At 34.1% G+C, this 27,965-nt stretch overlaps 1 protein-coding gene across 2 annotated transcripts in view; it reads left to right on the top strand.

Annotated features, from left to right (window-relative positions):
* The window catches only part of stk39 (serine threonine kinase 39), a 73,723-nt gene that overhangs the window by 27,868 nt on the left and 17,890 nt on the right, over positions 1-27,965 (top strand). The window contains exons 11-15 of one of the 2 annotated variants that reach the window (XM_058787841.1): positions 4,932-5,054; positions 7,283-7,312; positions 8,986-9,042; positions 10,337-10,398; positions 10,569-10,951. In XM_058787841.1, the coding sequence (XP_058643824.1) occupies positions 4,932-5,054; positions 7,283-7,312; positions 8,986-9,042; positions 10,337-10,398; positions 10,569-10,635 (339 nt within the window). In that variant the 3' untranslated portion in view covers positions 10,636-10,951. Of the gene's footprint in view, positions 1-4,931; positions 5,055-7,282; positions 7,313-8,985; positions 9,043-10,336; positions 10,399-10,568; positions 10,952-27,965 lie in introns of those variants that run through there. The other variant, XM_058787840.1, reaches the window with a different exon arrangement.

The following is a 27,965-nucleotide window of genomic DNA, read 5'->3' as shown; positions in this document are numbered from 1 at the left end:
GTGGAGAAAATCAGAATTTGACCTTGGAATTTCAAAGTGTTTCGTCAGTGACCGTCCACTAGAGCTAAACAGAATTAAGCAGCACTGTGCGAATCATGATTTTAATGTGTGCTTTATTTGGCTTTTGAGTTTTCAAACACAGCGTCATTTAAAATGAACCAAAGAACTTGGATCATTTTTTTAAATTTTAAATTTTAATTTTTTTTTTAGGTCTAAAACATTTTTTTTTACAAATATAATAATTTAAGCATTTTTTAAATTCAGTTTGACCTGAAAAAATTAAATGACCTTGACTCTGAGATATAATTGACAATTAGACCACGCTTTGACTGATTTTGTTAATAATAAAACAAAGGATTAATGAAATGTTTTATTTTATATATAATCTATAATATTTTATTAATAATATATACTAATAAAAAATTATGAAATAATTAAAAAATATATATTTTAATATATATTGATTTAAAATATTGATTTAATTTTTCCACGAAAAAGTTTGTCCTTTTAATATGACTTATTTTTCTTTATTTCAGTCTCCAGAGAGGCAGCCTAAATATATTTGAATTTCCATCCCACAAATATATATCATATATCATAAATTATTTGTTAAATTTGAATATCAGTTGTACATCATAGAAGAAATTCAATTAATTCTCTATATGATTTTTCATTCAGTTTGATGTACTTTAAAATGACCTGGGCAAAATAAGACCTAGATAGATAGATAGATAGATTAGAATTTCATGCATGAACATCTTGATTATTTTATACTAGATTTTATCCTGTAATTTCTGCCATCTCGTATAACTTGACCTTCTTGGAACAAACCTGTGATAGATGAAGTGAGGCAAGATTGTGTCGTTTTGACCAGAGATAAGGTCTTATCGTATATATGTCTTCACCTATACCTTTAGTAATATATTAGATTTTATATCTGTGTAATTCTTGTGTGTGTCTGGTGAAGGTGAGTGTTTGTGGTTTGTGTCCAGTAGGGGGCAGAGCAGCTTGCTGCTTTGTTTCTCGCTGTGTCGCTGCAGTGGACTCATGTGTTGACTCTCATGCTGGAGCACATTATTTTGAATTATCTTCAGCTGAAATTTTAATAAACTCCTTTATTGATTGCTGAGTTATACCTGGTACTGAATTAAAGATGTAAATCAGAATATATAGCTATAAAACTGTCTTTATTTCTCTCTTCTCATTTCAGTGAACAAAGCTTTAGTGACACGACTATAAACATTTACTGTACTGCCAAAGCATATGAAGTATGTATACAGTAGAGCAGAAATAGAGATGAAATTACATAAACAGAGTGCAGTATGAATTTGGATACTTAAAATTATTTCTAAAGACGTTATTTGGTGATTTATGCGTTTTGAATGGAGTCTCTTATCAAGGCTGTATTTATTTGATAATAAAAAACAGAATTTGATGGTAAAATACAGTAATATTGTGAAATAGAATTTATTTCTGTGATGCAGTGCTGAATTTTCAGCATCATTACTCCAGTCTTCAGTGTCACATGATCCTTCAGAAATCATTTTAATATGCTGATTTATCATCGGTGTTGAAACTGTTGTGCTGCTTCATATTTTTTTTGGAACGTGATACTTTTTTCTTTGATTCTCTGAATAAAAAGGTAAAAAGTACAGCATTTATTCAAAATAGAAATCTTTTCTTACAATATAAGCCTTTACTATCACTTTTTATCCATTTAACACATCCTTGCTGAATAAAAGTATTAATTTCTTAAAAAAAAAAAAATAAATACTGACCCCAAACTTTTGAATAGTAGTGTATATACAGTTATTTTAAATTGCAATAATATTTCACAAAATTACAGTTTTTATTTTCTGTATTTTTGATCAAATAAAGGCAGCCTCGGTGAACATAAGAAACTTCTTTTAAAAAAACATTTCAAACCTTACTGATCCCAAACTTTTGAAAGGCACTGTATATATTAAGGATTTATATATTGTGAACATCATTGAAGTGATTCAATTAAATTTGATCTAGTTTAATTTTTGAATTTGCCTGAGCAAAAGAATTTGTGCCAATGGCCCTAAAAAAAACTACAATTATAAATAATAAATGCAAAAATACATTTCCTGAATACATGTAGATACATCTTTAAATATTATTTGTAAAGATGTTCTTTTGTCTTTCTTTCTCAGTATTGTAATGATTTGTTTTTGTAATTGAATGTCTGCATCACAACACTCGATTGCGCATTAAATTTTCTAAGAGAGCAATTTGCTGCTGGCTATTTGAGCTTACATAATGTCCGTAAATGACAGCGAGTGTGTGTTTGAGCGCTCTGTGCCGCTGACCCACTCGTGTTATTCATAAGCACACAGCCCGCAGGTGCAGTTTGTCATCATGCGCTGATGCTTATTTGTTGCTTTGTTTGTCTGTGTGTTATTTTGAAGGATCCCGAGCAGAGGAAGCAGCACACAGAGGATGCTGGGAAACGGGTACATGTTATCTCACTCGCAGAACGCTTACTTAGTGCTTCTCGCCTCTAGATGTGTGTGCGTGTGTGTGCTGTGTTTCACCTCTCGTCTTGAACTGGAAGCTCAGTAAATCTCCTGGAAGACAGTGTGTCTGTGTGTCAGGACGGGGCGGCTGGATGCATACGTTGCAGATCGACTGAATTTCTCGATCAGGCCAATATGATTTTGTCAATAGCCTCTCAGAAGAGAGCAAACTTCAGAAAGTGTCATTGATTGGACGGCGTCTGATCTCCACAGTCTAGTGCCTCATATTTCGCAGACATCCAGAGGATTTAAGGTCTTCTGTGCCTTTTTGATAGAGTTATCGCCGGTTCTGGGATTAAATGGATGGAACTAGCTAGAACTCTTAATAGTCTCGTGTTGTACAAGACTTTTGAACCTCACACTTAGACTAGAAGAGACTGACAAATTTTATTTTATTATTTGTTGATGGGTCTAATTGTCATGAGAATCATTATTATTTTCAGTATCTTTTATTTTATTTATTTATTTTTTTAAGTTATATATATTTTTATGGTAACACTTTACAATAAGGTGTCATTTGTTAACATTAGTTAATGTATTAACTAACATGCACAAACAATGAGCAATGCATTTATTACACTATTTATTAATCTTTGTTAATATAAATACAGTTGTTCATTGTTTATTCATGTTAGTTCACAGTGCATTAACTAATGTTAACAAACACAACTTGTGATTTTAATAATGCATTAGTAAATGCTGAAATTAACATGAACTAATATTAATAAATGTTGTAGAAGTATTATTCATTCTTAGTTCATGTTTACTACTGTTGTTAACTAATGTTAACTAATGAACCTTATTGTAAAGTGTTACCATTTTATAATTAAAATATAGGTATGTTTGTAATCATTATTTTTTAATAAAAATACAAATGTATCAAATTTTCATTACTTTGAACATTGTGATAAACATTATTATTATATTAGTATTTTTTTAGTTATTCATCCATTAAAATGTGTATATTGTGAATATAAATAATACTTAATAAATATTATATACAGTATGCATGTACTTAAAAATATAAGAATATAAGTGTATCAAATCTATCAAATTACATTACTTTGAAAATTGTCATAAGGAACATAATTTTCAATATAAATATATATTTTTAAGGATATACTATTCTGACACATTAACTAAAAAATGAACAAAAAATTAGCATAAACATGTTTGTATTCCATTTGGTACCAGTCAGAATACCAAAAGTAATACACTGACATAAATTGCTCTGTCTAATATATGCATATAAATGTAGATTTTATTCTTAAACAAACCCCAGAAATGATCACATTTTCATTACTTTGAACATTGTCATAAAAATTATTATTATTTTAGGTTTTTTGTTATAAAATTGTCATAAGAAACATTATTATTTAAAAAAATATTTGTAAACTTGTGAACAGATTACCAAAAGTAATTAATAGCATTTATTTCACAGACATAAGTTCTGCTCTGTCTAATTCTATCTAATTGCTCTCTAATTCACATGCTACTGACAAGCATCTTTCAAAGTTTTGTTGTCACTAGCTTGGCAAACTTGGGCAAGTGACCAGTGTTCATTTTCTCATCCTGGTACATTGTAAACGTAAATCGATTTCCTGTTGGACGGATAGTAAAACCGGTGTGCCCTTACTCTCGGAAATTGTGTAAAGCCAGCCGATCAGATTAGAGCTTGGCTGTCAGACTGAGAAAAGTCTTGTCTAAATGACAGGATTTTAGAGATGTTGTTGAGCAGAATTGCATGGTTTCAGGAGTCGAGCTGATCCCCTGATTTGCTGTACTTCAATGCACATTGAGATCTTGTTGGCCAGATTAAACTTTAGCATGTTTTGAAAGATGTGTCCTGCTGAAAAGAGCAGATAGTGGAATATTTCAGCGCTGGTTACAGACACCGAGCAGGCCTCAAAAAAAAAAGAAGCTTTTTGTTGAAGTTAGGGCCGGGAGATGAATTAAAGCTCACTTCACTGACCCAGAGAAATAAGCCCTGTAAGTTCAGCACAGACTATATCTGACACACTCGACCCCTGCTGAAACCGAAGCGTGACGCTGTAGAGCAGTAGGCTTCTGAAAGTACAAATGCCATTCATTTCCTCCATAAAGAAATTGATTTTTAACAATCGTTTGTAGACATACCAAGTTGGGCCTGGCATGAGCTCTGAAGTTGGTAAACAATGATATGCTTCTGGAGAAACCAGTTTGCATGATTTCAGCTTATATAAATGTAATTTGTAAATAGCTTGGTTCCAAAACTCTAAATATATTTTGTAACGCTTATGGAGAAAACGAATGAGAAAATACTTTCAGCACCAAGTCTGCTGGAAAAGTGTGGAGTCACTGCTGTGTGCACACTATTGTGAGTTTGACGGTGTGTCCCGTTCGCTCCCGCAGGTCAGGAGGGTTCCAGGGTCGAGCGGTCATCTGCACAAGACCGAGGATGGTGACTGGGAGTGGAGTGATGACGAAATGGACGCGAGAAGTGAGGAGTGGAAGGCTGCTGTCAATCACGGAAGGGTAAGTGTGGCCTTGTAGGATGTGAATCATCATTCTTAAAGGGGTAGTTCATTCAAAAATGAAAATTTATATTTATAAAAATTGTTTATTTATAAATATATGTATTATATGCACTGTAAAACCTGAGAAGTTAAGAATACTCAAAACATTTGAGTAAGCAAATTAAACTTTTTTTTAAGTTAGTAGAGCTTATACTTTTTATGACAAGTGGGGCGGGGCTAAGAGCAATGGGAGCCAAGCCAAGCCTCATTTCCATGATCCCACCCCACTCATCACAATAATAATTATATACAACTTGCTTCCATAAACAACACATTCATTCAGATCTTTATAGTTAAGTGCTAATTAGCAACAGCACACTGGCACATGCTAATGTAGTTATCTAAAAGACAACAATTGCATGTTAAAAGTCAAACAACACTCAGTATATATAGTCTTTAAGTTTTGCTGTCCATCCTCAACCTAACCACAGGCTCTACTCTTCAACACAACGGTAACACTACAAAACCATCATAACAGAAACCTGTAAATCCTAACATAACACAACATTTAAGTACTAACTTATGTCTCTCTATGTTAATCTTGTGCAAAAACACACAAAATAACACTTAATTTCTACATTTATTTTCCTGGTTGTCTGGTGCAGAGCATGCTGGGAACTAGAAAACGCAATCATTTTAAGTTCGCCTTACAACAACAACATTTTGAGTTTACAGAACCTATTTTAATTAAGTCCAATGAACTTTCATTATTATTTGAGTGAAATTAACTCATTTCATTTCATTTCACTGTTCGGTTTTACAGTGTGTTTAATTTATTAATTGTTTATTTATAAATATTTATTTATTATTTACTTAATATTCCACCTTCTGAAGTCATACAGTATTTTTGTGTGAAGAACAGACTGAACTTAAACTGATTCATGTGTAAAAATATTTTTCTAAATATTTAGATATTAACTTTATATTCCTGTAAAGTATTACCTTCTGAAGCCATACAATATTTTTGCGTAAAGAACTATGTGTGTGTGTGTGTGTGTGTGTGTGTGTATATATACCTATATAGAGAGAGAGAGAGATTTATTTATTCAGAAATATTTATATTATTTACTTTATATTCCATACCTTCTGAAGTAATACAGTATTTTTGTGTGATGAACAGATTGAACTTAAACTAATTAATGAAATTGTTTATTTCTAAAAAGTTTATAAAAATGTATTCATTTATAATATTTATATATTAATTACTTTATACCGTCCATGCTGTCTGAAGTCATATACAGAATTTTTATGTGATAAATCGATTGAACTTGAACGGATTAATTTAAATGTTTATTCATTAAAAAATATAAATTTATTTATCAATATTTTTATATTATTTACTTTATATTACACACCTTCTGAAGTCATACAATATTTTATTGTGATAAACAGACTGAACTTGAACTTATTATTTAAAACATTTTTTATCATATAGACCCAATTATATATTTATTTTGTGTTATAAACATACTGAACTTTGAACTGATTCATTAATGAATCATTCTTTTAAGTGTTTTTTTTTTTTTTTTTTTTAAATGAATCAGTTTATCTGAATGATATGATTCAGTCATGAATCAGACTCGCTGAATGATCCAGTAGCAGTGGTTAACAGTAGATTATTAATAACATTAAATTATGGTCTGTTTCTCACACAAATTTGTAATTTGTTTTCAGAAGCTGTAATGCATTCAGATGAAAAACTGCAAAATGTGCACATTTTCACTAGTGGTCTCAGACTTTTGGACCTTACTGTAAAAATAAAGCCTTCGGTATGTATTTGCATTTAACCCACATATGAGATTTGATCAACTGCACTTTCTCTGATGTAAAGCCGAGCAGTACACCTCAAGCTCTCTTAATATTTTATCATAAACGCTCTGCCTGTACCATACAGGTGACACACACCATTTGATCAAAGCCGAGGGGCCTTTTTCTCTCAGAAATGTGGAATATATAATGCTAAAACGTCTCCGACAGGAAGGAACAATCAGAGCCCCCGAAGCGAAGCGTCCGCAAATCAGCGGCTGCTAATGAAGCTGGAGACGTTGTTCTTGTGTTTATTGTTTATTATGGAATGCAAATGAGCAAGTGCTGATTGCACTCCCACACAAATAGCTACATCTGTCTGTCGTACTTTGTGTGAGAGTGAGAACATAATTGAATCCTGTCTCGTTATTGCTTTTGCAGTCACGCAGGGTCAAAGACGAAAACCAGCATGTAAGTTACAGTCATTCTCTCTTTTACCTTTCAGAATGTTTGTATTTTAATTAGCTGTGTGGGGTAATGCATCGCTGCTTTGAGTGTGTCAACATGAAATCAAAACTGACCCTCTTTACTCTATGTAATGCACGTTACTGGCTTAATGTGAATGATTCATCTGTGCAAGTACAGTAATGTTAGTCTTTCATCAAAACTTGCTCTGTTTCTGAAACAACTTTCTTGTTTGGCAGTACAGGCTGTTGGTTAATGTTGACCAAGAGACAAATAGATATTTATTTATTGTTTTAGTGGTTGCAGGCTTTATAAAATCTTTCTGCTATATAATTTGCACTATTATTTTTCTTAGAAAAATGAAACGGACAAAAAAAGACGTATGTTGAAGGAGGGACCTGGACAATATTTATAGACAAAAATATCATAAAAACTTGAATGGACTCTTTGGTTCAGGGTAGATAACTACCAACTAGTAACCACCACCCAAAACAAACTAGAAATATACATAGCAACTATCTTGTAACCATCCAAAACACCCTTGTAAATGCATAGCAATGTCCTGGTGACCATCCAAAACACTCTAATAAAATGCATAGCAACGCCCTGGTAACTATCCAAAACATTCTAGTAAAGCACATGGCAATGCCCTGGTAACCATCCAAAACACCTTAGCAACCACATAGTAACAACCTCATAACCACTCAAAACATAATAGTAAAACACATGGCAACGCCCTGGTAACCATCCAAAACACCCTAGTAAAACGCATGGCAACGCCCTGGTAACCACCCAAAACATTCTAGTAAAACGCATGGCAACGCCCTGGTAACCACCCAAAACATTCTAGTAAAACGCATGGCAACGCCCAGAACATCCTTGCAGCCAATGCCCAGGTAACCAAAGCACCCTAGCAAATGCATAGCAAAGTGTCAGTATGATTTAAAAAAAAAAGATTTTTATTCAGCAAAGATGCATTAAATTGATCAAAAGTGACATTAAAGACATTTATAATACTACAAATCATTTCTTTTTCAAATGAATACTGTTCTTTCACAATATTATGCTTTTCACTGTATTTTTGATCAAATAAATGCAGCCTTGATTAGACTTCTTTCAAAAACAAAAATATTTTTAAAAACCCAAGTTTATGTGATATTACAGAAGTAAAATGGGTCATGATTCCTATTTCATGTTGTCTTTGGATTTGCGCTACAGCTGAAATCCTAGAAAACTCTAAATGCTTTAAATATGATCTCTGACACAGGGGGCTTGACTGACTATGTTTGGCTGTGAATAGATTTAATTAACGACTAAAGTATCGTTTGATCATTTAATTAAGAGTATCGAGGGATTGCGCTGTTTGCCTAATAAACTGCGTATTAAATAATTAACACGTGTGGCCAATTCGACCGTATTGGACAAATAGCAATTAAGCAGTGCAAACACAGATCTTATTTTCTACTGTCTGTGTGCACAAAGCCATGTTCCACTCATATTTTCTCCCACTGGATTACCAAATGCCATGACTTTTAGCTCTGCCTTTGAGCTTGTAGAAAACCCATTTCCCCAGCCGCTGAAGAAGCGTCCTTGGAGGGAATGAAAAGAAACAGTGAGGGGTGGAGAGATGTCTTTCTGCACCTTCCTTTGCTCTTAAGCACTCCATTTTTCCTCTGCAGGGTGAAGTGAACGCTAACAGTCTCCCGCTAGAGAACCTGTCCATTCAGCATCCCCAGGTGAGGCCCGGCTGGCGCTGACAGTGTTGCTGTGATTTGTCTTGATTCGGTGGCCCTGATGCTCTGTGCTGTGAGGCGGCTGGTCTCTGGGTGGTCTGGACACGACCCTGGGGGCCGACTGGCCTTGAGGGAGCCTATTCAACTTAATATTTCAAATAAAGAGTGAGAGCGCATGCCTGCTGCAGCAGCATTTGGAAAAGAGCCTCTGGTCTAAAACCTAGTGAGCCGCCTATGTAGGGAGCATTTTAATGCATCAGAACTGCGCTTCGGACACAAAGACTGTTTGAAGTGGTAGCTTCTTTTAGCTGCATTTATCCTTTGTGCAGAAGGCAGTTCTGTGATGTTTTGCAGTGTTATTTTAGTAGTAGTATTTGTATACTGTTATATTTTATATTTTATACCGTTATATTTTAATATTGTATAATAACAAATACAAATTTAAATTTAAATACTAATTTAAATGCTATTTTGTCTGAGCGAATGAACAAAATGTAACTTAAAAACTAGAAATCAATCATATCTATCACAATTAAATTTTGCCATCACATTATAATATAGTGTATTAAAAATTGATATTCATTTTAAGATTTCCTTAAGAGTTTTTTATTTATTTATAATTTTTTTTACTATTAACGGCTATCAGTTATTGTATTTAATAATATAAATAATTTTAGTATTTTCAGTTTTCATTTTAATTTTGTTATGGGCTTTTATCATTTTTATTTTTTTATTTTTTTATCTCTATTATCTATCATTTTGTTACTCTATTAAATGAAATGTAATATTTCTGTTCAGATTTAATTTATTTTTATTTCAGTTTTAGTAATTTTAGTACTTCATCTTAAATTTCAGTTAGCTGCCAAGGCGTTTAAGTTTTCAGGTAATATTTATATTTCCTCAATATTCAATATTTGCCGATATAAATATTCATTATTAGCTGTTATGTTAAAATAAATTAAAAGATTTGTAATATCGACTGATAAAATATGGTATGTTACCAATAATTTGTGGATTCCTAATTAAAATGCGCTGTTTTACTAAAATGTGTGTTTTCTATGTGCTTTTATGCTTATTAGAGTTTGACACTGTTAGCTTCTGTATTTTTCTGCCTTGGTTCAGTCATAATATGGGCTGACTAGAGTAATTTTGCTTCACATCTCCAGTTAAACCCTGATTTCCTCAAGACCTGTGTGTAAGCAGCAGCGCGTGCCGTGTAAAGATCTTTTAACCTCAACATCTAGAACACTTCGGCAAAAGCAAGCAACTTACCATCATGTTGTGTGTTTGTGTTCAGGTTCAACCGTTGGAGAAACCCTCGAGCGCTCAGGGAGCGGTGAACATGGTCCTGAGGTTAAGGTGAGCAAGCTCATTGCCGTTTCTCTTTTTTCAGTCCCTCTTTGTGCTACTTTCATCTGGAAAGAGCATGTCGTCTGTATAAAGTGGCCAGATAGTACAGTGTGTGTGTGTATGTGCTGAAGAGTGTGTCTCTTTTTAAACGATCTCTTTCACTCCATCTCTCGCCTCAGGTTGAAGTGCATCGTGTTAATGCATTTTCTCAATCGCCCTGTGTTAGCGTGGGAAGAGGTCCTTTAACCCTGAACTCGTGTTTGCATTCTCCTGCCTGAATTTGCGTTTGAGCCCATGCAAAAGACAGACCACAATCTGTTCTCAGATCACGTCTAAGGCCAGAAAAGCTGAAGCGAGTGTTTGACAAAACCAATGCGAGAGCATGGTGGTGTCTTACTTATTTAAAGTTGCCATAAAATCGAAATTTCAACCAACTTGTATTGTGAAGCAGCTTTTCCTGCGACCCAGGAAAAACATAGGCCCGGACTTGAGTTTATTCGTCAGTTGTTGATTGGATTGTATAAAGTGAGGATTTGATAACAGAATGGAGGCAGATCTGATCTGAGTCAGTGATAATGCAGGAAAAGCAAGTTGTGAGATTTTAAAAGGTCAGTAAATATTCCTAATTTATCTCATGGTGACTTCTAAGTCACAATGAAACAGAAGTAGCGACAGATCTTTTCTTCCATGTTGTGACGTACAGTACATTAGCATGAAATCATATTTCTAATCATATCTCTGCATCATATTTGCTGAATGAAATCCAATACTTGGTTCTTATTAATTCTGGGGTGCTGATTCCAAAATATAGTGGCTGTTTTCCACCAAATATGATGTATTTTGTAGCATTTTTGCTTTGGACAACCATTTGTAAGCTGAAAAAGGCATGTATTTTCCCTTTATCGGCAGAAAAACTGCCACAAGACATGATTCCCATCTTCCTCTGAGCCAGATTACAACTATATGTATGTCCAATTCTCATCCCATTTTCACAAATGAATGATTCTGAAGACATTATTTTATGGTTAAAAGTTAAGTTCAATTCTTGAATACTTATTTTTGTTTTGAATATGGTTGTTGATTGGATATTGAGATGTGAACGTTGCACTCAAAAGTGCAGATGAACGTGAGCTTGCAGGATTAAGGTTTAAACCAAAAGAGTTGGGTTTGAAGATCAAAAAGGTGATTCTTTTAGTTATGAAACATGTGATTTGTTCACAATAAGAGCTACAGTATAACATGCTGTCAGAAAATAGAAAGTGTGATTTTCATTCCATGCAGCCTTTAAAGTGTCTTTAAAGTGGCGCAAAATCCTTTTCTGTCAATCGAGAAAGATGTTTTTGTTTTTGCCTGCAGAATACTGTAGTTATGACATCTACAAGTACAAGATTGCTAACCAAAGCTAAACAAATCATGATCCTCTGCTGGTGCCAAACCTCAGTACTGATAAAGTTATCCAGTAAACCAGCTGTTATTTGCTCAGCAAGATTCTCTTCAGACTGTTCATGCAGTTGTGCATGACGTAATAAATTAATCATTATTCATTGATATGTAAGTATTGATGCTTTGTTTTCATGTAGAAATGCAACAGACATAATTAATGTTCTCAGTCCAGACATGTTTTTATTGTTGATGAACCTAATGAATATTAAAAGAAAATTTGATTTCCAATGACCAGTCAACTGAATCAAATACTCAATAGTCATATATAACGCAAGCATGACATCAAAATCGACCGAAAATGTTCTTAATGAACATTCCTTTTCTTATTTTCACCAAATCATTCATTTTTCTGGTAATCTTTAAATGCATTTTTAAGGTGAGTTTTTCATTTCCAATGATGGCCACAGGGGTTATTAGTAATGTTAACCAATAGCTAGATAGCTATTTAGACATTGCTTCAGCAAACCCTTATTCAGTCTGGGTACATTTTGGTATTTGATCCACTCAGTTCCCCAAAAAAGTCCAACCCTACAGTTTTTAGCATTCAGTATACTGTATCACACAGAAATATGTCAAATTATTAAAGCAAAATGGGCTTTTCACACTGATAACACATTGAATTGATTTTGTTTTAACATAATGTGGTTCATAAAGGGCTAAATATTTAGCTGTTTTAATGATGCTTTTAGTTACCAGTAAGAGTGCAGTACTCTTCAACACATTTACCTTTGAAATCTAGCAGAACTCAGGTTTTTCCCACAGAATCAGCACAGAAAAAAAGGTCTACAGTTTGTACGGTTCACCGGCATGTTCACAACTAATCATTACATTGAAATCTTTCTGTCTTTCAACCAATTATCCTCAACAGCCTCAGTTTGGAATGACAGAGAAAATGAAGCGTGTGAAGAGGCTTTTTCAAATTTCAGCATTGAAACTTCTAAACAACATTGATTCTGTGCCAAAAACGGACATCTAATCAAGCTGCACAGACAGCTGAGTTTGAACCCTCATCACAGAGAGAGAGAGAGAGGAAGCCACTGTAAACAGATGCAGGAGAACAGAGACGAATGGCTTGCATCCATTTGCACAGTGAGGTCAGCAGCGAGAGCAGGTGTTCGGCTCATCAGAACGGATCAGGATAATGGGCAGGAAAGCGAGGGATAGACTTGTTTGTGTATGCTTGCTAAATGATTTAAAATGACTTTAATTAACTCTGCAAATAGTTCTTGACGTAAATACACGCAAGTGAATCAATGTTAGAGGTAAAGGCGTATGCAAACGTTCTCTTATGATTACCTATCCGAAGCTGAGATTGACCCAGGATGATCTGAATATTTGGCTCGATTATGAAATGGATTTCGGTTGGATCTTTGTTTGGCTGTGTGAAAAGGTTAGACCTGAATAACGCTTGAATAAATCTACAGATCCAGTGCAGTGGAAATGTTTGCGCTCAAAACCATCTAAATCCACAGATTAAAAGAGTAGTTCACCCAAAATTGAAAATATTTGCAGAAAATTCCCTCTGGCCATCCAAGACGTAGATGAGTTTGTTTCTTCACCGATTACGAGAAATGTAGCATTCCATCACTCGCTCACCAATGGATCCTCTGCAGTGAATGGGTGCCGTCAGAATGAGAGTCCAAACAGCTGATAAAAACATCACAATAATCCACACCACTCCAGTCCATCAATTAACACCTTGTGAATTGAAAAGCGGCGTGTTTGTAAGAAACAAATCCATCATTAGGGCATTTTTTAACTTTAAACGGTCACTTCTGGCTATAATGCAATTCCTCTATCCATAATATTGCTTTCACAACATTAGAAAAATGCACAGATCAAGCATTGTTTACTAGCCAGAACAGTGCTAAACAAATATGTGGGTTACATTTTGATGTAAGATGACAACAGGAAATTGATTTTCCGTTGGAGGAAGCGTTATTATAGATTACGGACTCGTATTTTGGCCAGAGACGACGGTTAAAAGTTAAAATGCCTTGATGATGGATTTGTTTCTTAGAAATATGCAGCGTTTCACTTCACCAGATGTTAATCGATGGACGAGTGGTGTGGATTATTGTGAGGTTTTTATCAGCTGTTTGGACTCTCATTCTGACGGCACCCATTCACTGCAGAGGATCCATTGGTGAGCAAACGATGTAAGGTTAATTTCTCCAAACCTGTTCAGATGAGTAAACAAACTCATTTACATCTCGGATAACCTGAGGGTGAATACATTTTCAGCAAATTTTGAATGTTGGGTGAACTGTTCCTTTATGGTGAAGTATGAAAATGCTGAATTACAATGGTGGCTTGTTTAGCAAGCAAAGTTAGGATGTTATTTTCCTGATATTTTGATTTTCCTTGAAATTGAAACGCAGTGTGAAATCTCCGGATCCCATCATGAGGTGTACAGAGGCATGAGTCTATAAATCTGGGGTTTATTGGGATTCAGCTGGCAGACAGAAAAATGTTGGTGTTTGATAAGATAATAAGTGATATGTGGAGTGGCTTGGAGAGAAGGGCGAGAGCGAGTGAGGAATTCTCAAGAGAGAGCATGGATTTCTAGATATTGCTCTGAATTTAGATCCTCTTCGTTTCTCTTCAGTGTTGTATGAGTAAACGCCAGTGAGAAAGACAAAACCTGTGCAATCAAATACTCATTAAAATCCACATAGTTCTGTCTCTAAATTCTGATTGGATGAGCAGCTTTCACCTGTGATGCACATTCTGTATTAAAGTTGCTCTGTTGCTTGGCAACCATAAACAGATCTGCATTCATTTCACTAATGAAATCAATGAGGTTTGTTATTTGTTTTTAAAATTTGAGAATGATCCGTTGAATAAAAATATTGATTTTATATGCTCAATATGTTTAAAATAATATAATTCTTTAAATATAAAAGTTTTTTTCTACTTTTATTTGGCAAAGATACTTTAAATTGATCAAAAAGGACAGAAAAGACTTTTAAATTGTTACAGAATATTTCTGTTTCAAATAATTGCTGTTCTTTTGAGAAAAAAATATATTCATCAAAGAATCCTAAACAATAATTTGTCACTGTTTCCACAAATGTCTTCAACATTGATAATAACAATGAAATGTTTCTTTAGCAGTAAATCGGCATATTATTAGAATGATTTCTGAAGGATCTTGTGACGCTGATGACTGGAGTAATAATACTGAAAATTCAGTTTTGCATCACGGAAATAAATTACATTTGAAAATATATTCAAATAAAAAACAGTTATTTGAAATTGTAATAACATTTCACGATATTACTGTTTTTATTGTATTTTTAATCAAATAAATGCAGCCTTGGTGAGAATAAGAGACTTCTTACTAATACTAACCATTTGAATAATAGTGTATAGCAAAATCTTGATCAATGTGATCAATTTTTGGGTGAGTAAATGATCACAGAATTTTCATTTTTGTGTGAACCGTTCCTTTAAGACAATTCCATTTTTTAACCTTGGTAAACTGCAGTGAACGGCCTCTCATGGCTTTTTGCTTTATTATAGTAGCACACCTTTTAAAATAGAGATTGGAATGGACAATATTGTGTTTTAAATTTGCTTTTGCATTCATGTTCATATATTATTCATATAAATGAGCCCCAAAGACTCTTTTTCTCTCGCATTCTCATTTGAGATAATGCGGTAGAGTTTGTCTGAGAAAGTTTCTCGGCACAGAAGCTGGTCTCGCTCCCGTGTGTGTAATAGGGTCTGGGTTGATGTGATAACAGCGTCTGCTGGCTCCTCCCAACACTTCATTATAGAGCACAAAACACACACACACACTCTTCCATATGTTCCCTAGACCCCCTATCCAGTACACAAAGCCCTTGCTCTCTAAAAACAGGCCAAGTGGAGCGAGGGCTCAAGGGAGGTGTAATTATTCTAACCTTGACATGTAAATGAATGCTTAAGTCCAGCATTATTCTCTACAGAGTTGTAGTTTTACTCTGAGAGAACACAAGACCGGATTTAATTATCCCGAGTGTCTTGATGTTGGGAAAAAAAAAAAAAAAAAACTTTCGATATTGCATCAATATTAGAGGTTGTTTAGGATTTGCAGATCATATCAGATCTGTCTGTCTGTCATTCTTTTGTTCTATTTGTTGTTCTATGTATCTAGCTATCATTCTGTCCATCATTCTTTCTATCTATCTATCTATCTATCTGTCTATGTCTGTCTGTCTGTCTATCTATCTATCTATCTATCTGTCTATGTCTGTCTGTCTATCTATCTATCTATCTATCTATCTATCTATCTATCTATCTATCTATCTAGCTATCTATCTATCTATCTATCTATCTATCTATCTATCTATCTATCTATCTATCTATCTATCTATCTATCTATCTATCTATCTATCTATCTATCTATCTATCTATCTATCTATCTATCTATCTATCTATCTATCTATCTATCTATTTGTTCTATCATTCTAATTTCTATCGTTCTATCTATCTGTACTTAAAATTATACTTATATGAATTTCTCATATTCATTTTATTGCTGCTTTTTTGCTTTCAAATTCTAATTGTAATTCTGTTTTCTTTTTGCTGGCTTAATTCAAATTCAGTATTTGAATTGGAAATTAAAAGGTATTATAAATTCCCTTCCGAATGGTGTCACCATTTCATGAATTGTAATACCTACAGTATATTGATACAACAAAACAACTATTTGTTATTGAGAAACATACCCTTTTATGTAAAGTTATATGTTATTATAAATATTATCAAATTAAATTATGTACAGTAGCCTTCAAGTGTTTCTCAATTAAGTAAACAGTCAGTGATCAAGGATGAAGAACAAAGAAAGCGAGTTATTTTTTCTTTTCCTTGTCATTACTGTTGTTGAATTAATATTAATAACTAAAAAGACAGCAGCAAATCTGTTTGGATTCATTTACGCTGCAGGGTCTGATGCTGAGATGCAGTATTTGAAAATCATGTTTCCATTTACTTAACCACATTTTTACATTTAAATTGTCTGCCAAGATGGCCATTTAGTGTATTCAAACAAGCTCAAATGCACATTTGAAAGCAGTCGGTACTTCATACTTCCGATACTGTAGAAAGATGATTACATTTCTTTTTGGTGTTTATTTTAGTATCGTCTACAACTTCCGTATCGATTTCTCTCACGCATTTTTCTGTAAGCATTCTTTCTTCTCCTTAATTGCCTCAGGTTAGTCTCAGACTGAACTTACTGCAGCTAATGTCCACTCACTCCCAGTGGACGCGGTTTGGTTTTATTCTCTAGTTAGAATAATTGTGAGCGATCGACTCTCTGTTTGTAAGCCGTAGTGGATCTGAGATAATGGCACCAGAGGAACGCTGAACCTCATATGTGTAGTCTTCACACACATTTAATCAACTAGTGGTGTTGTTATCCGGCCTGCTGGCTGTGAAGGTATTTCTGTCGCTCTGGCTCAGATCACGCTCAATGGTTTTTAGCTCAGTCCTGTCAGCTCCCATTACCCAACAATGAGGCGTTTGGCCGATCATCTCTGACAGCCTTTGTGTCGGAATATGATACGGATTTGCCCCTGCCTCACGACTTCGCAGGAGTCTTACTCAAAGCTCTTTATGCACCACTAGTGTGTAAAGAAGCTCCGGAAGCGGGAGGCTGCGTTCGATTTGAAGCTCTGCGCTCAGGCCTCTTTATGGAGGGTGAATTACATTTAGCTGTGAATTCAGTGGGTTAGATTGTGTTTTTCTGACAGGCAGTCTGGTCCAGCTCTCTTAAAGAGCTTTCATGACTCGCATCAGGGCTTCGTTGTAAATAGCATATAGCATGTGTATATATTAGGGCTGTCGATTTAACATTTTATTTAAACTCATTACTTATAGAAATGGAAACAAATAATGTGTTAAAATAATGTAATACATTTAACTGGTGACGAACAACTTACTGTGTGAAGTAGCCTATAGAATGTAATTATATGCTCTTGAAATTCTCCTATATGCCCTGTATGAGTTTTGCCTCATATTTATGTCATATGATATAGATAAGCAATATCACATGAGCAACGAGTGCAATATCACAGGTGTGTTGTTTTTGTCCCGAATAGCTAAGTGCAAATATGATAGGCCTATTGATTTTATACAAGTTCAATAAAAAATATTGGGTTATATTTTTAGAGACAATATTGTCTGTTTTTCCACAATTTTACCAAGGTGAATATTACCTATAAAGCCACAGCAGTACTTCTATGTGTCTCTGAGCAACACACATCGGTGATTCATTTCTGAATGAATCCTTTGAGCGAATCGGGTGAACCAGTGATTCAATGGCCAATTTATAAAGAGAGTCATCTACTTCAAATTAGTCATTTGAATGAATTGAATGAGTGAATGACTCGCTGACCCAATCTTTAATCAAGACATTTATCACCACCTACTGGCAGTTTTAGTTTCATTTCAGAGTATTATTTCATTAAAAAAAATTCATATTTCCGTATTAATAAAAATCCCAAAATACATTAATACCCATTTAAAACCCATTAATCTCATGGCATTATTTTTGCAATTGTAATTTCAGTGTAAATGCTTTCATGCCACCTCTGAGCTGTAATTAACAGTCTTTAAATATATCTATGCAGCTATGCAAATATATATGTAGCTTCTGAAAAATGAAATAAAATCATGGCTATTGTAGCCTAAAGGTTTATTTATAATAATTCTGTAATAAATTCCATGTTGAATCAAATAAAATGTTTCTTTCTAAAGCTACGTTTTGTAATGCATGTTTGATGCTTTTTTTCATTTAAAACAATAATGACTTTAAATGATCTTTTGCAGCTAATTTTGATATGTGGATAATTTGTTTGTAAATTTAAAAACACCTCATCTAATTAATTCGATTCTTTGATGAATATAAAGTTCAAAAGCACGGCATTGAAATACAAATCATTTGTAACATTATAAATGACCATATTGTCACTTTTGATCAATATACCACATCCTTTCTGAATAAAAGTACATTTTCCCCCTAAAACATTATATATGCAATGTATGTACGGGCAAGGAAAGAATAATAAAAAGTGATCAGACGGCAGCAAATAAACAATGAGTACATGTTAAGAGGTGTTCAGGAAACCTGTTTGAAAACAGTAATTATTATTTTCATTTGGTGACGCTAGTGGTGCAGAAATTAAACGGTTGCATATACAATCCAAGTATTTAAGTATTTAATTTATGTTATTGTGCATAAATATTAAGAAGTCTATGGGATTTTTTTTTTTTTATGGGAAGTCTATGGCAGGTAAAAATTATGAGTCTGATCACATAAAAAGGTTAAAAACCACAGGAATCAAAAATGCAGATTGATGCTGTAGAGATTGGGATGCATCAATTTTGATCCAAAGCACACAATTTATCAGGAAAACTTTTACAGTTTGGCATGATTTGCATATTGCACACTCTGTTTTTCCTGCATGCTTGGACTTGTCTGTTTTAAAGTGACCTGTCTTTGTAATTTAGGGTCATCTTTAGCAAACTCAGCTTGAAACCGTTTGATTTGTGAGGCTACTATCCCATTTTTCAGACCAGACAAAACTGAACAGAGTGAAACCTCATTAGAGCTGGACTTTGAATTAAATTACCTCCCTCAATTAATGTCTTACTCTCATTAGTTAGCAGCTCTTTAGAAGAAAATAAAGTGCACAGAGGGGAAAAAACGTAAATGGTTCTTAAGTTAATTGTAAACTAATTGTTCTTAAAGGTGCAGTCAGTAATTTTTTCCTCATTAAAAAGTTTTGCAAATGAAAAATTAAGAGTGTTTTTGAATTATATGTTTCAAATTTTGTGCACTCACAAGACTTGAGTCATGACCAGCCAAATACTACTCGCTTCACTTCGCTGATTCCACTATCATCGGACAGTCACTCTCATGGAATAGGTTAATCATGGCTGAATCTCTTGACAACACTTCAAACAAAAAATAATAATTGTGTTTTGCATTAAGACAATTGAATTTTTGGCACCTTAAAGACAGTACACATTATACATCAAGAATCCTTTATGTATAATGCATTATAAAAAGATTCATAAATGTACATTTGAATGCATTATATCTTTTCATAAATAACTGTAACCAAAGTTAAAATGCATTTTAAAGTTTGCAACTGAAATTGGTTGATTGTCGTGTTTTAGTAATACTTGCTAAGTCCGTAACAATGCAGATTAATGTATTAAAATATGTTCATATAAATTATATACGAAGGCTTAGTGAAGTGTTACCAAGATATTTTACATTGTTACATAACTTTTTTACATTATATTATTATTTTCATGACAATTACACAATGTTTTTTTGTAAATAATTTTTCATTTTTAAATACAATTTAAATAGCTGTAAGTAAAATGCAAAACTTGCTGTTAGGTGTAAGTACTTTTTGTAATTTTGTTTTGTTTTTTGTATTGATGATGATTATTGTGGTGAAGATGTACGTTACTAGAAGCCTTTATGTATTATGCATTATAAAAAGATTTATAATTCACATTTTATTGCATTATATCTTCTCATAAGTAACTGTTACCAAAGATAAAATGCATTATGATATTTTCAGATTCCTTGTTACAACTGAAATTAGTTGTGTGGCATGTTTTAATGCCTTATATTTTCTAAATAAGTAACAATGAAAAGATAAGTATTATAGTATCTTATAACTGTGGTTACAGTTACTCTTGAGATAATACAAATGCATGATAAGGCATACTTAATGTATTAAAACTCATTTTATAATGCATTAGATATAAAAGTTTTGAGTGGATTATTACCAAGCAATTTTTTTTGTTACTTTAAAAAAAAAAAAAAATCTCGATATTAGATTTTTTCATATATAATTCGAATTTTTAATAACATTTTAATAATTACCATAAATAAAACGCAAAACATGCTATAATGTTTAAATCCTATTTTGTAGTTTTGTTTTATTTTTTTGCATTGATAATGGTAATGATAATTGTGTTAGGATGTGCTTAATTGTCATGAAAATAACATCACAATGCATAGTATCATAAATGCATTTATTTTGTTTAAGCAAAATAAAATTCCTTATTTTTCCTTGTGAATTTGGGGCTGAAATGAACCCCAGGCATGTTCTTGCCAGTTTACTTGAAGCTCACCCTGTTTGTTTGGTTGTTGAGGTCTTTTGCAGTCAAGTGGTTGTGGAGCTGACGTCTCCTGGGGGAAATGAGGGATATCAGATCAGTTAGATGAGAACCAGAGGCTCCCATGAGCAGAAAAGTGAGAAAACAGCAGCGGGGTGCTGATTTCCTCTGGCCACAGGGTGAAAATATCACCTCAAGCCAGCAGGAGACAAGTGTCAAGTATGAGGGCTTTCCATGCCTTGCAGCTCTCTCAGGATTGATTGGCTGGATATGAACGGCAGGCCTTACAGGATGGCTGAAACACAGCAGCCCGTAGGCTAGCCGGTCACAGTTTACGCAGGGTACCGCTGTGTTTTTGAGAGCGTATGTGTGCACGCTTGCCGCTGCTTGTAAGTTCGAGAGCTTGACCTCCGAAAACTGTCAAAACATAACGACAGTGAGAAAATTGGCTCTAAGATGTCTGTGCTGTGTCAGGTCACAGCCGCTGGCGATGACTGCATCAAAATATCCAGCCGCTGAGGCAGAAGGACAACAACCTGCATTTGACACTTAAAGATGCTGCAGACAGCACTGTCAATATGTATGTTTTTTTATTTTATTATTATTATAGTCTATATTTGTCCCCTGGAATTGATTTTCAGGATATTTTTTTTTTTACCTTTTCTTGAAGCATAAAGCAAATCCCTTTGTATCTTGTTTTCTTTTTTGAAATTTGATCTCAAATTGGACAATAACCAACAGATAAGATGAATAATCATGTCATATAAAAACAGCTTCACATTATTCTTAGAACTTATTTTATATTATATTAGAAAGAGCTTATATTATATTATATTTTTAAATAATATAATATAATATATGTATTACCAATGGTAACATTTCACAACATTTTTACAACATTAGTTAACAACTAGTTACCATGAACAACCATTGAAAATAATTCTAAAGCATATTAATCTTCACTTAATGTTAATTTCAACATTTACTCATACAGTGGGGCAAAAAAGTATTTAGTCAGCCACCAATTGTGCAAGTTCTCCCACTTAAAAAGATGAGAGAGGCCTGTAATTTTCATCATAGGTATACCTCAACTATGAGAGACAAATGAGAAAAAATCCAGAAAATCACATTGTAGGATTTTAAAGAATTAATTGGTAAATTCCTCGGTAAAATAAGTATTTGGTCACCTACAAACAAGCAAGATTTCTGGCTCTCATAGACCTGTAACTTCTTCTTTAAGAGGCTCCTCTGTCCTCCACGTTACCTGTATTAATGGCATCTGTTTGAACTTGTTATCAGTATAAAAGACACCTGTCCACAACCTCAAACAGTCCAACTCCAAACTCCACCATGGCTAAGACCAAAGAGCTGTCAAAGGACACCAGAAACAAAATTGTAGACCTGCACCAGGCTGGGAAGACTGAATCTGCAATAGGTAAGCAGCTTGGTGTGAAGAAATCAACTGTGGGAGCAATTATTAGAAAATGGAAGACATACAAGACCACTGATAATCTCCTCGATCTGGGGCTCCACGCAAGATCTCACCTCGTGGAGTCAAAATGATCACAAGAACTGTGAGCAAAATCCCAGAACCACACGGGGACCTAGTGAATGACCTGCAGAGAGCTGGGACCAAAGTAACAAAGGCTACCATCAGTAACGCACTGCGCCGCCAGGGACTCAAATCCTGCAGTGCCAGGCGTGTCCCCTGCTTAAGCCAGTACATGTCCGGCCCGTCTGAAGTTTGCTAGAGAACATTTGGATGATCCAGAAGAGGATTGGGAGAATGTCATATGGTCAGATGAAACCAAAATAGAACTTTTTGGTAAAAACTCAACTTGTCGTGTTTGGAGGAGAAAGAATGCTGAGTTGCATCCAAAGAACACCATACCTACTGTGAAGCATGGGGGTGGAAACATCATGCTTTGGGGCTGTTTTTCTGCAAAGGGACCAGGACGACTGATCCGTGTAAATGAAAGAATGAATGGGGCCATGTATCGTGAGATTTTGAGTGAAAACCTCCTTCCATCAGCAAGGGCATTGAAGATGAAACGTGGCTGGGTCTTTCAGCATGACAATGATCCCAAACACACCGCCCGGGCAATGAAGGAGTGGCTTCGTAAGAAGCATTTCAAGGTCCTGGAGTGGCCTAGCCAGTCTCCAGATCTCAACCCCATCGAAAATCTTTGGAGGAGTTGAAAGTCCGTGTTGCCCAGCGACAGCCCCAAAACATTACTGCTCTAGAGGAGATCTGCATGGAGGAATGGGCCAAAATACCAGCAACAGTGTGTGAAGACTTACAGAAAACGTTTGACCTCTGTCATTGCCAACAAAGGGTATATAACAAAGTATTGAGATGAAATTTTGTTATTGACCAAATACTTATTTTCCACCATAATTTGCAAATAAATTCTTTAAAAATCCTGCAATGTGATTTTATGGATTTTTTTTTTCTCATTTTGTCTCTAATAGTTGAGGTATACCTATGATGAAAATTACAGGCCTCTCTCATCTTTTTAAGTGGGAGAACTTGCACAATTGGTGGCCGACTAAATACTTTTTTGCCCCACTGTACATGTTTAAAATCAAAAGTTGTATGTTAACATTAATTGATGGACCTGAGCTATCATGAACTAACTTACTGTATGAACAGTTTTTTAACTAATGTTAACAGAGATTAATATATAGTGTAACAAATGAATTGCTCATTCGTAGTTAATTTTAGTTAATTAGTTAAAGGTGGGGTAAGTGATTTCTGGAAGCCAATGTTGATATTTGAAATCACCAAAACAAACACGCCCCTACCCCAAAAGTGTCTCGCCCCTATTTTGATAGCTCCGCCCCACACATACGTACACATTACGCATCCCAGGCAACGATTAGTTCTGTGAAACAAAGCAAAACCAATGTTACTCACCGATCAAGAAGAAACAAAGCAACCTCGGCGTCCGATCGCAGGCCTTCCCGCTCCTTGAGTTCTCTCCAGCGCTGGAAAGATGATCCGATATTTACACGGGTCCTACTTCTTGCCTTATCGTAACACCGTGTCTACACCAGACGACAAAATACTATAGAACTCATTATAATCAGTGATGCTGTCTACACTGGATGGGACACAACAAATCCCCGACAGTAAACTGATTACCTGATAATTACCTGGTGTAAACGCATGTTTAATCCACATATACTCCGTTATACTCATTTGATTTGATGATGATACTGATTTAAGTTTTATGAACCTTAAAATTCACACAGATGTGTGTGTGTGTGTGTGTGTGTGTGTGTGTGTGTGTATATATTTACACACACACAAACAGATACTATTTATTTTTCGATGCTTTTGGGTAGAAAGCAGTAGAATGATATCAATATGATAATATCAGTCTTAAAATGAAATTAAATTACAAAGTGTAACAAGGCATAGGAGGAGGATACACAAAAAACAGAAAACATTAAAATCACTGGAAAAATCAGGTTTTATTCCATCTGCCCGCCAAGATTACTTCACATCCCCACAGACTACTTTTTATTAGCTCCATAACGGATTTATCGCTGCCAGCATGATGGTTTAGCTTTTTAAAATCCTTTTTAGTCTTCAAGGTCCACCGTGCCATTGACAACCCACCATGCATCATAATGTGGGATTGGCTATATAAACCTCTTAAATTTGGTGTTGGTATATTATTCGGCTAGAGTAAGATCCCATCCCTCTGACGATCAGTTAAGTGACCTACTTGAGAGCGGGAGAGAGATGGAGGGGTGGAGAGCAGCACCAGTGATGATTGCTGTCATTATAATCTAGTACTAGAGAAAATGAGGCTAATGCAAGTGTCAATCTGCTAAATAAGTCCACTGGGCTCAATAGCGCAGCTGGAGCTCTGGAGCAGCCGCTGAAGGAACCCGCACACTCCGCTCGCTAATATTCAGTCTTGACCTTTCGTAAAATCAAACCGCTTGTATGCGTACAGTAAGCGCAGTATCAGGCCTTCTGTTGAGCATCAGGATCAAACTGATTATGTCAAGTTTTACACTGTGTCACAGCACATTATAGTGGGATATATCTGGCTTGTAACCACTATAGACATTTGAGGGATGTTTTGTTATAGCTAGCTAAAACAGAAATTAAAATACAGTACTGCTCAACAAAATATTATATGATGATAATAATAAATATTAAATGGAAGCTAATAAAAATGACACAAAATCACAATAACAAAATTATAAATGAACAAACTGAAAATATAAAAAAAAAATACAAAATTTTAACAAGTACTATAATAGTATAGAAATAGTCAAAATATTTCATTCTGTTACATTGTTTGACAAATATTATATATGTATAATACTAACAATATTGTTTTTGTTCATATTTTGTTAGTTAAGTAGATTTTGACACTGTTTGGTTGTATATTGCAATCGTATCTAAAATCTAATTACCTTCCAAATCACCCTGTTTTACTAAGAAAGAATTAATAATAATAATTATAATAATAACAAATAAACATAATAATAATTATATTTTTATTTTATTATTTTTAGATTTTTATTTGTATTATTAAATATGAATATATCTTAATATATTATATAATATATTATATTAAATAAATAAATGGATAAATAAATAGATATATATTTATATGAACAAACCATTAAAATCTGTTCATATAAATATATAAATGTACTGTTATGTGCTTAACCTCATAAAAGTTACTATATATATATATACATATACATTAGTGCTGTCAACGATTAATCACAAATAAAATAAAAGTTTTTGTTTACATAATATATCTGTGTGTGCTGTGTATATTTATCATGTGTATATATAAATACACACATATACGGTATATATATTTAAAATATTTACATGTATTTATATGTTTATATTCATATTCATATAATTTATATTATATATAAATATATTTACTATATAAATGTAAATATAAATGTATTTTTTCTTAAATATTATACATGCATCGGTGTGTATTTATATATACATAATAAATATAAACAGTACACACAGATATATTATGTAAACAAAAACTTTTATTTTATTTGCGATTAATCGTTTGACAGCACTAATATATATATATATATATATATATATATATATATATATATATATATATATATATATATATATATATATATATATATATATGTATATGTGTATATGTAATATTCTCTTTCTACTTCAAAACTTCACGTTTAATTCAATGCGTTACCGTTTAATTCTAATTACTGTGAAATTTATTAGTGAATGGTTTCTGAGTGAAAATTGTTTCCAAGTAAATTACTCTAATTTCTTTGTGGGTGGATTTTTTCACTGAGTTCGTCACAGTATGTTATAGGATTGTCTTCTTTGCGAAGGATAAATGTGAAACCCAAAAGGTTTCTTAGAAGGCAGCATGATTAAGCTCCACACTTTTAGAACAACCTAAAAACAGTGCTGAAATTGGCTTTAAAATGGCATGTAATGTGACCTGGACATGTTCTTGACATGACACTTTTCACCCAGAGTGTCCACCTACGTCCTGCAAGCTGTGTGCACTTCCTGCGCACGGTCTGTTTGACACAGTCCCCGGTGAAGCATGGCGAGCTCTGGTGGCTTCAGTCTTCTCTCCTGCTTAAATGACTGCAGCCTGTGCATATTATTTGTGTCCTTTTGCCTTTCCTCTGCAAATGTAACTTTTATGAGGTTGTCAGGTCTTGTTGCTGAAGCAGAACAGACTGTTTGATGTTAGAGAGAACAAAGTGAAGGTCTGGCTCAGATCTCACCAAACACACAGGGGCGCTTTATCATAAACATCAGTGAGAAGAAGCAGAGCGTTGACGCACTCCAGGTGTGTTTACTGAGAACGCCAGAGCCTGAGGATGATGAAGATTCGCTCCAGAAAACACCAGCAACCGTCAGGCCATTATACCACACTGTTAGGAAGTCCCCCAGCCCGTTTTGGGAGATAATTATGTTTTCAGATTTTCATTTGGCATCACATCTTTAGTCAGTGATAACGAGTATTATTATTTTTTTGGTTATATTTTGTATATATTTACATTTTGACACTATTTATTGGGTCGTAAGTTAAAGTCTGTTTAAATTGTGTTGAAAGCCTGTCGGGCTGTCGCGATTCGTCAATTTTATTAGACTATTCGATTTTTAAAAATCCTCGACTTAATTTTTCTTGCGTCGACTAACCGGCAAAATACCGGAAGTGGTGCATTTCACAGACGAGAATCCATAAAACACGTTATTAGACTGTTTTCCAAGGCTGCACGATATATTAAACCCATTTTTACATGCGTGTAGGTTACGTGCATGTAGGTTACGTACGTGCGTCACACAGCGGCTCCGTTCACAGTAGTTCCACAGAAACTTGTCGTTTACATGTGTGGAGCGTCTCAAACTCCATCTCTGCATGTTGTTGTGAGTTTGGGTTTATTGTAACGTTCATCTGGGAACGCAACGTGCGCCATTTCAACAGATTTGTAAGGTAAATCATTTATAAATCTACACAAACACAGGAGAATACATCGCGGTTTCAGAATAAAAGCTCAAACCCTCACTCTGAGTTTACAGGTTTTGATGTCCACGTATTCATTTAATTACGGTGGCTATAGCATTTCTGTCCTAAAGAAATGGCCAAATATTAAAGATTAAGTGAACATTTGAATAAAATTATGTTTTGTCAATATTAAACAAGGATTAGATCGCACAGTAATGTGTAAAAACAATCGTCAGACCGTTGGAGCCCCCTGCAGGCCTTTGTTGTAATGCGTAATCTACATTAGCTCTATTGTTTATAATACATTATGTATTTTAACAGTTTTGGTCAATAAAACTATATGAAACTACAAAATTTTTTTTTATAATTTTTGGGCCCTATGAAATACGTTTTATTTCCAAATTCATTTTTTTCCATTTTCATTTTTCTATACTCTGTTTTAATGGTTAAATTAAATTTTACTAGTCAAAAAGCCTGTCTGATTAATTGAGTTTTACA

The sequence above is a fragment of the Onychostoma macrolepis genome, chromosome 09 (assembly GCF_012432095.1).
Source record: "Onychostoma macrolepis isolate SWU-2019 chromosome 09, ASM1243209v1, whole genome shotgun sequence".
In the NCBI taxonomy this organism is placed as follows: Eukaryota; Metazoa; Chordata; class Actinopteri; order Cypriniformes; family Cyprinidae; genus Onychostoma; species Onychostoma macrolepis.
This window is presented reverse-complemented; position numbering and strand designations above follow the sequence as displayed.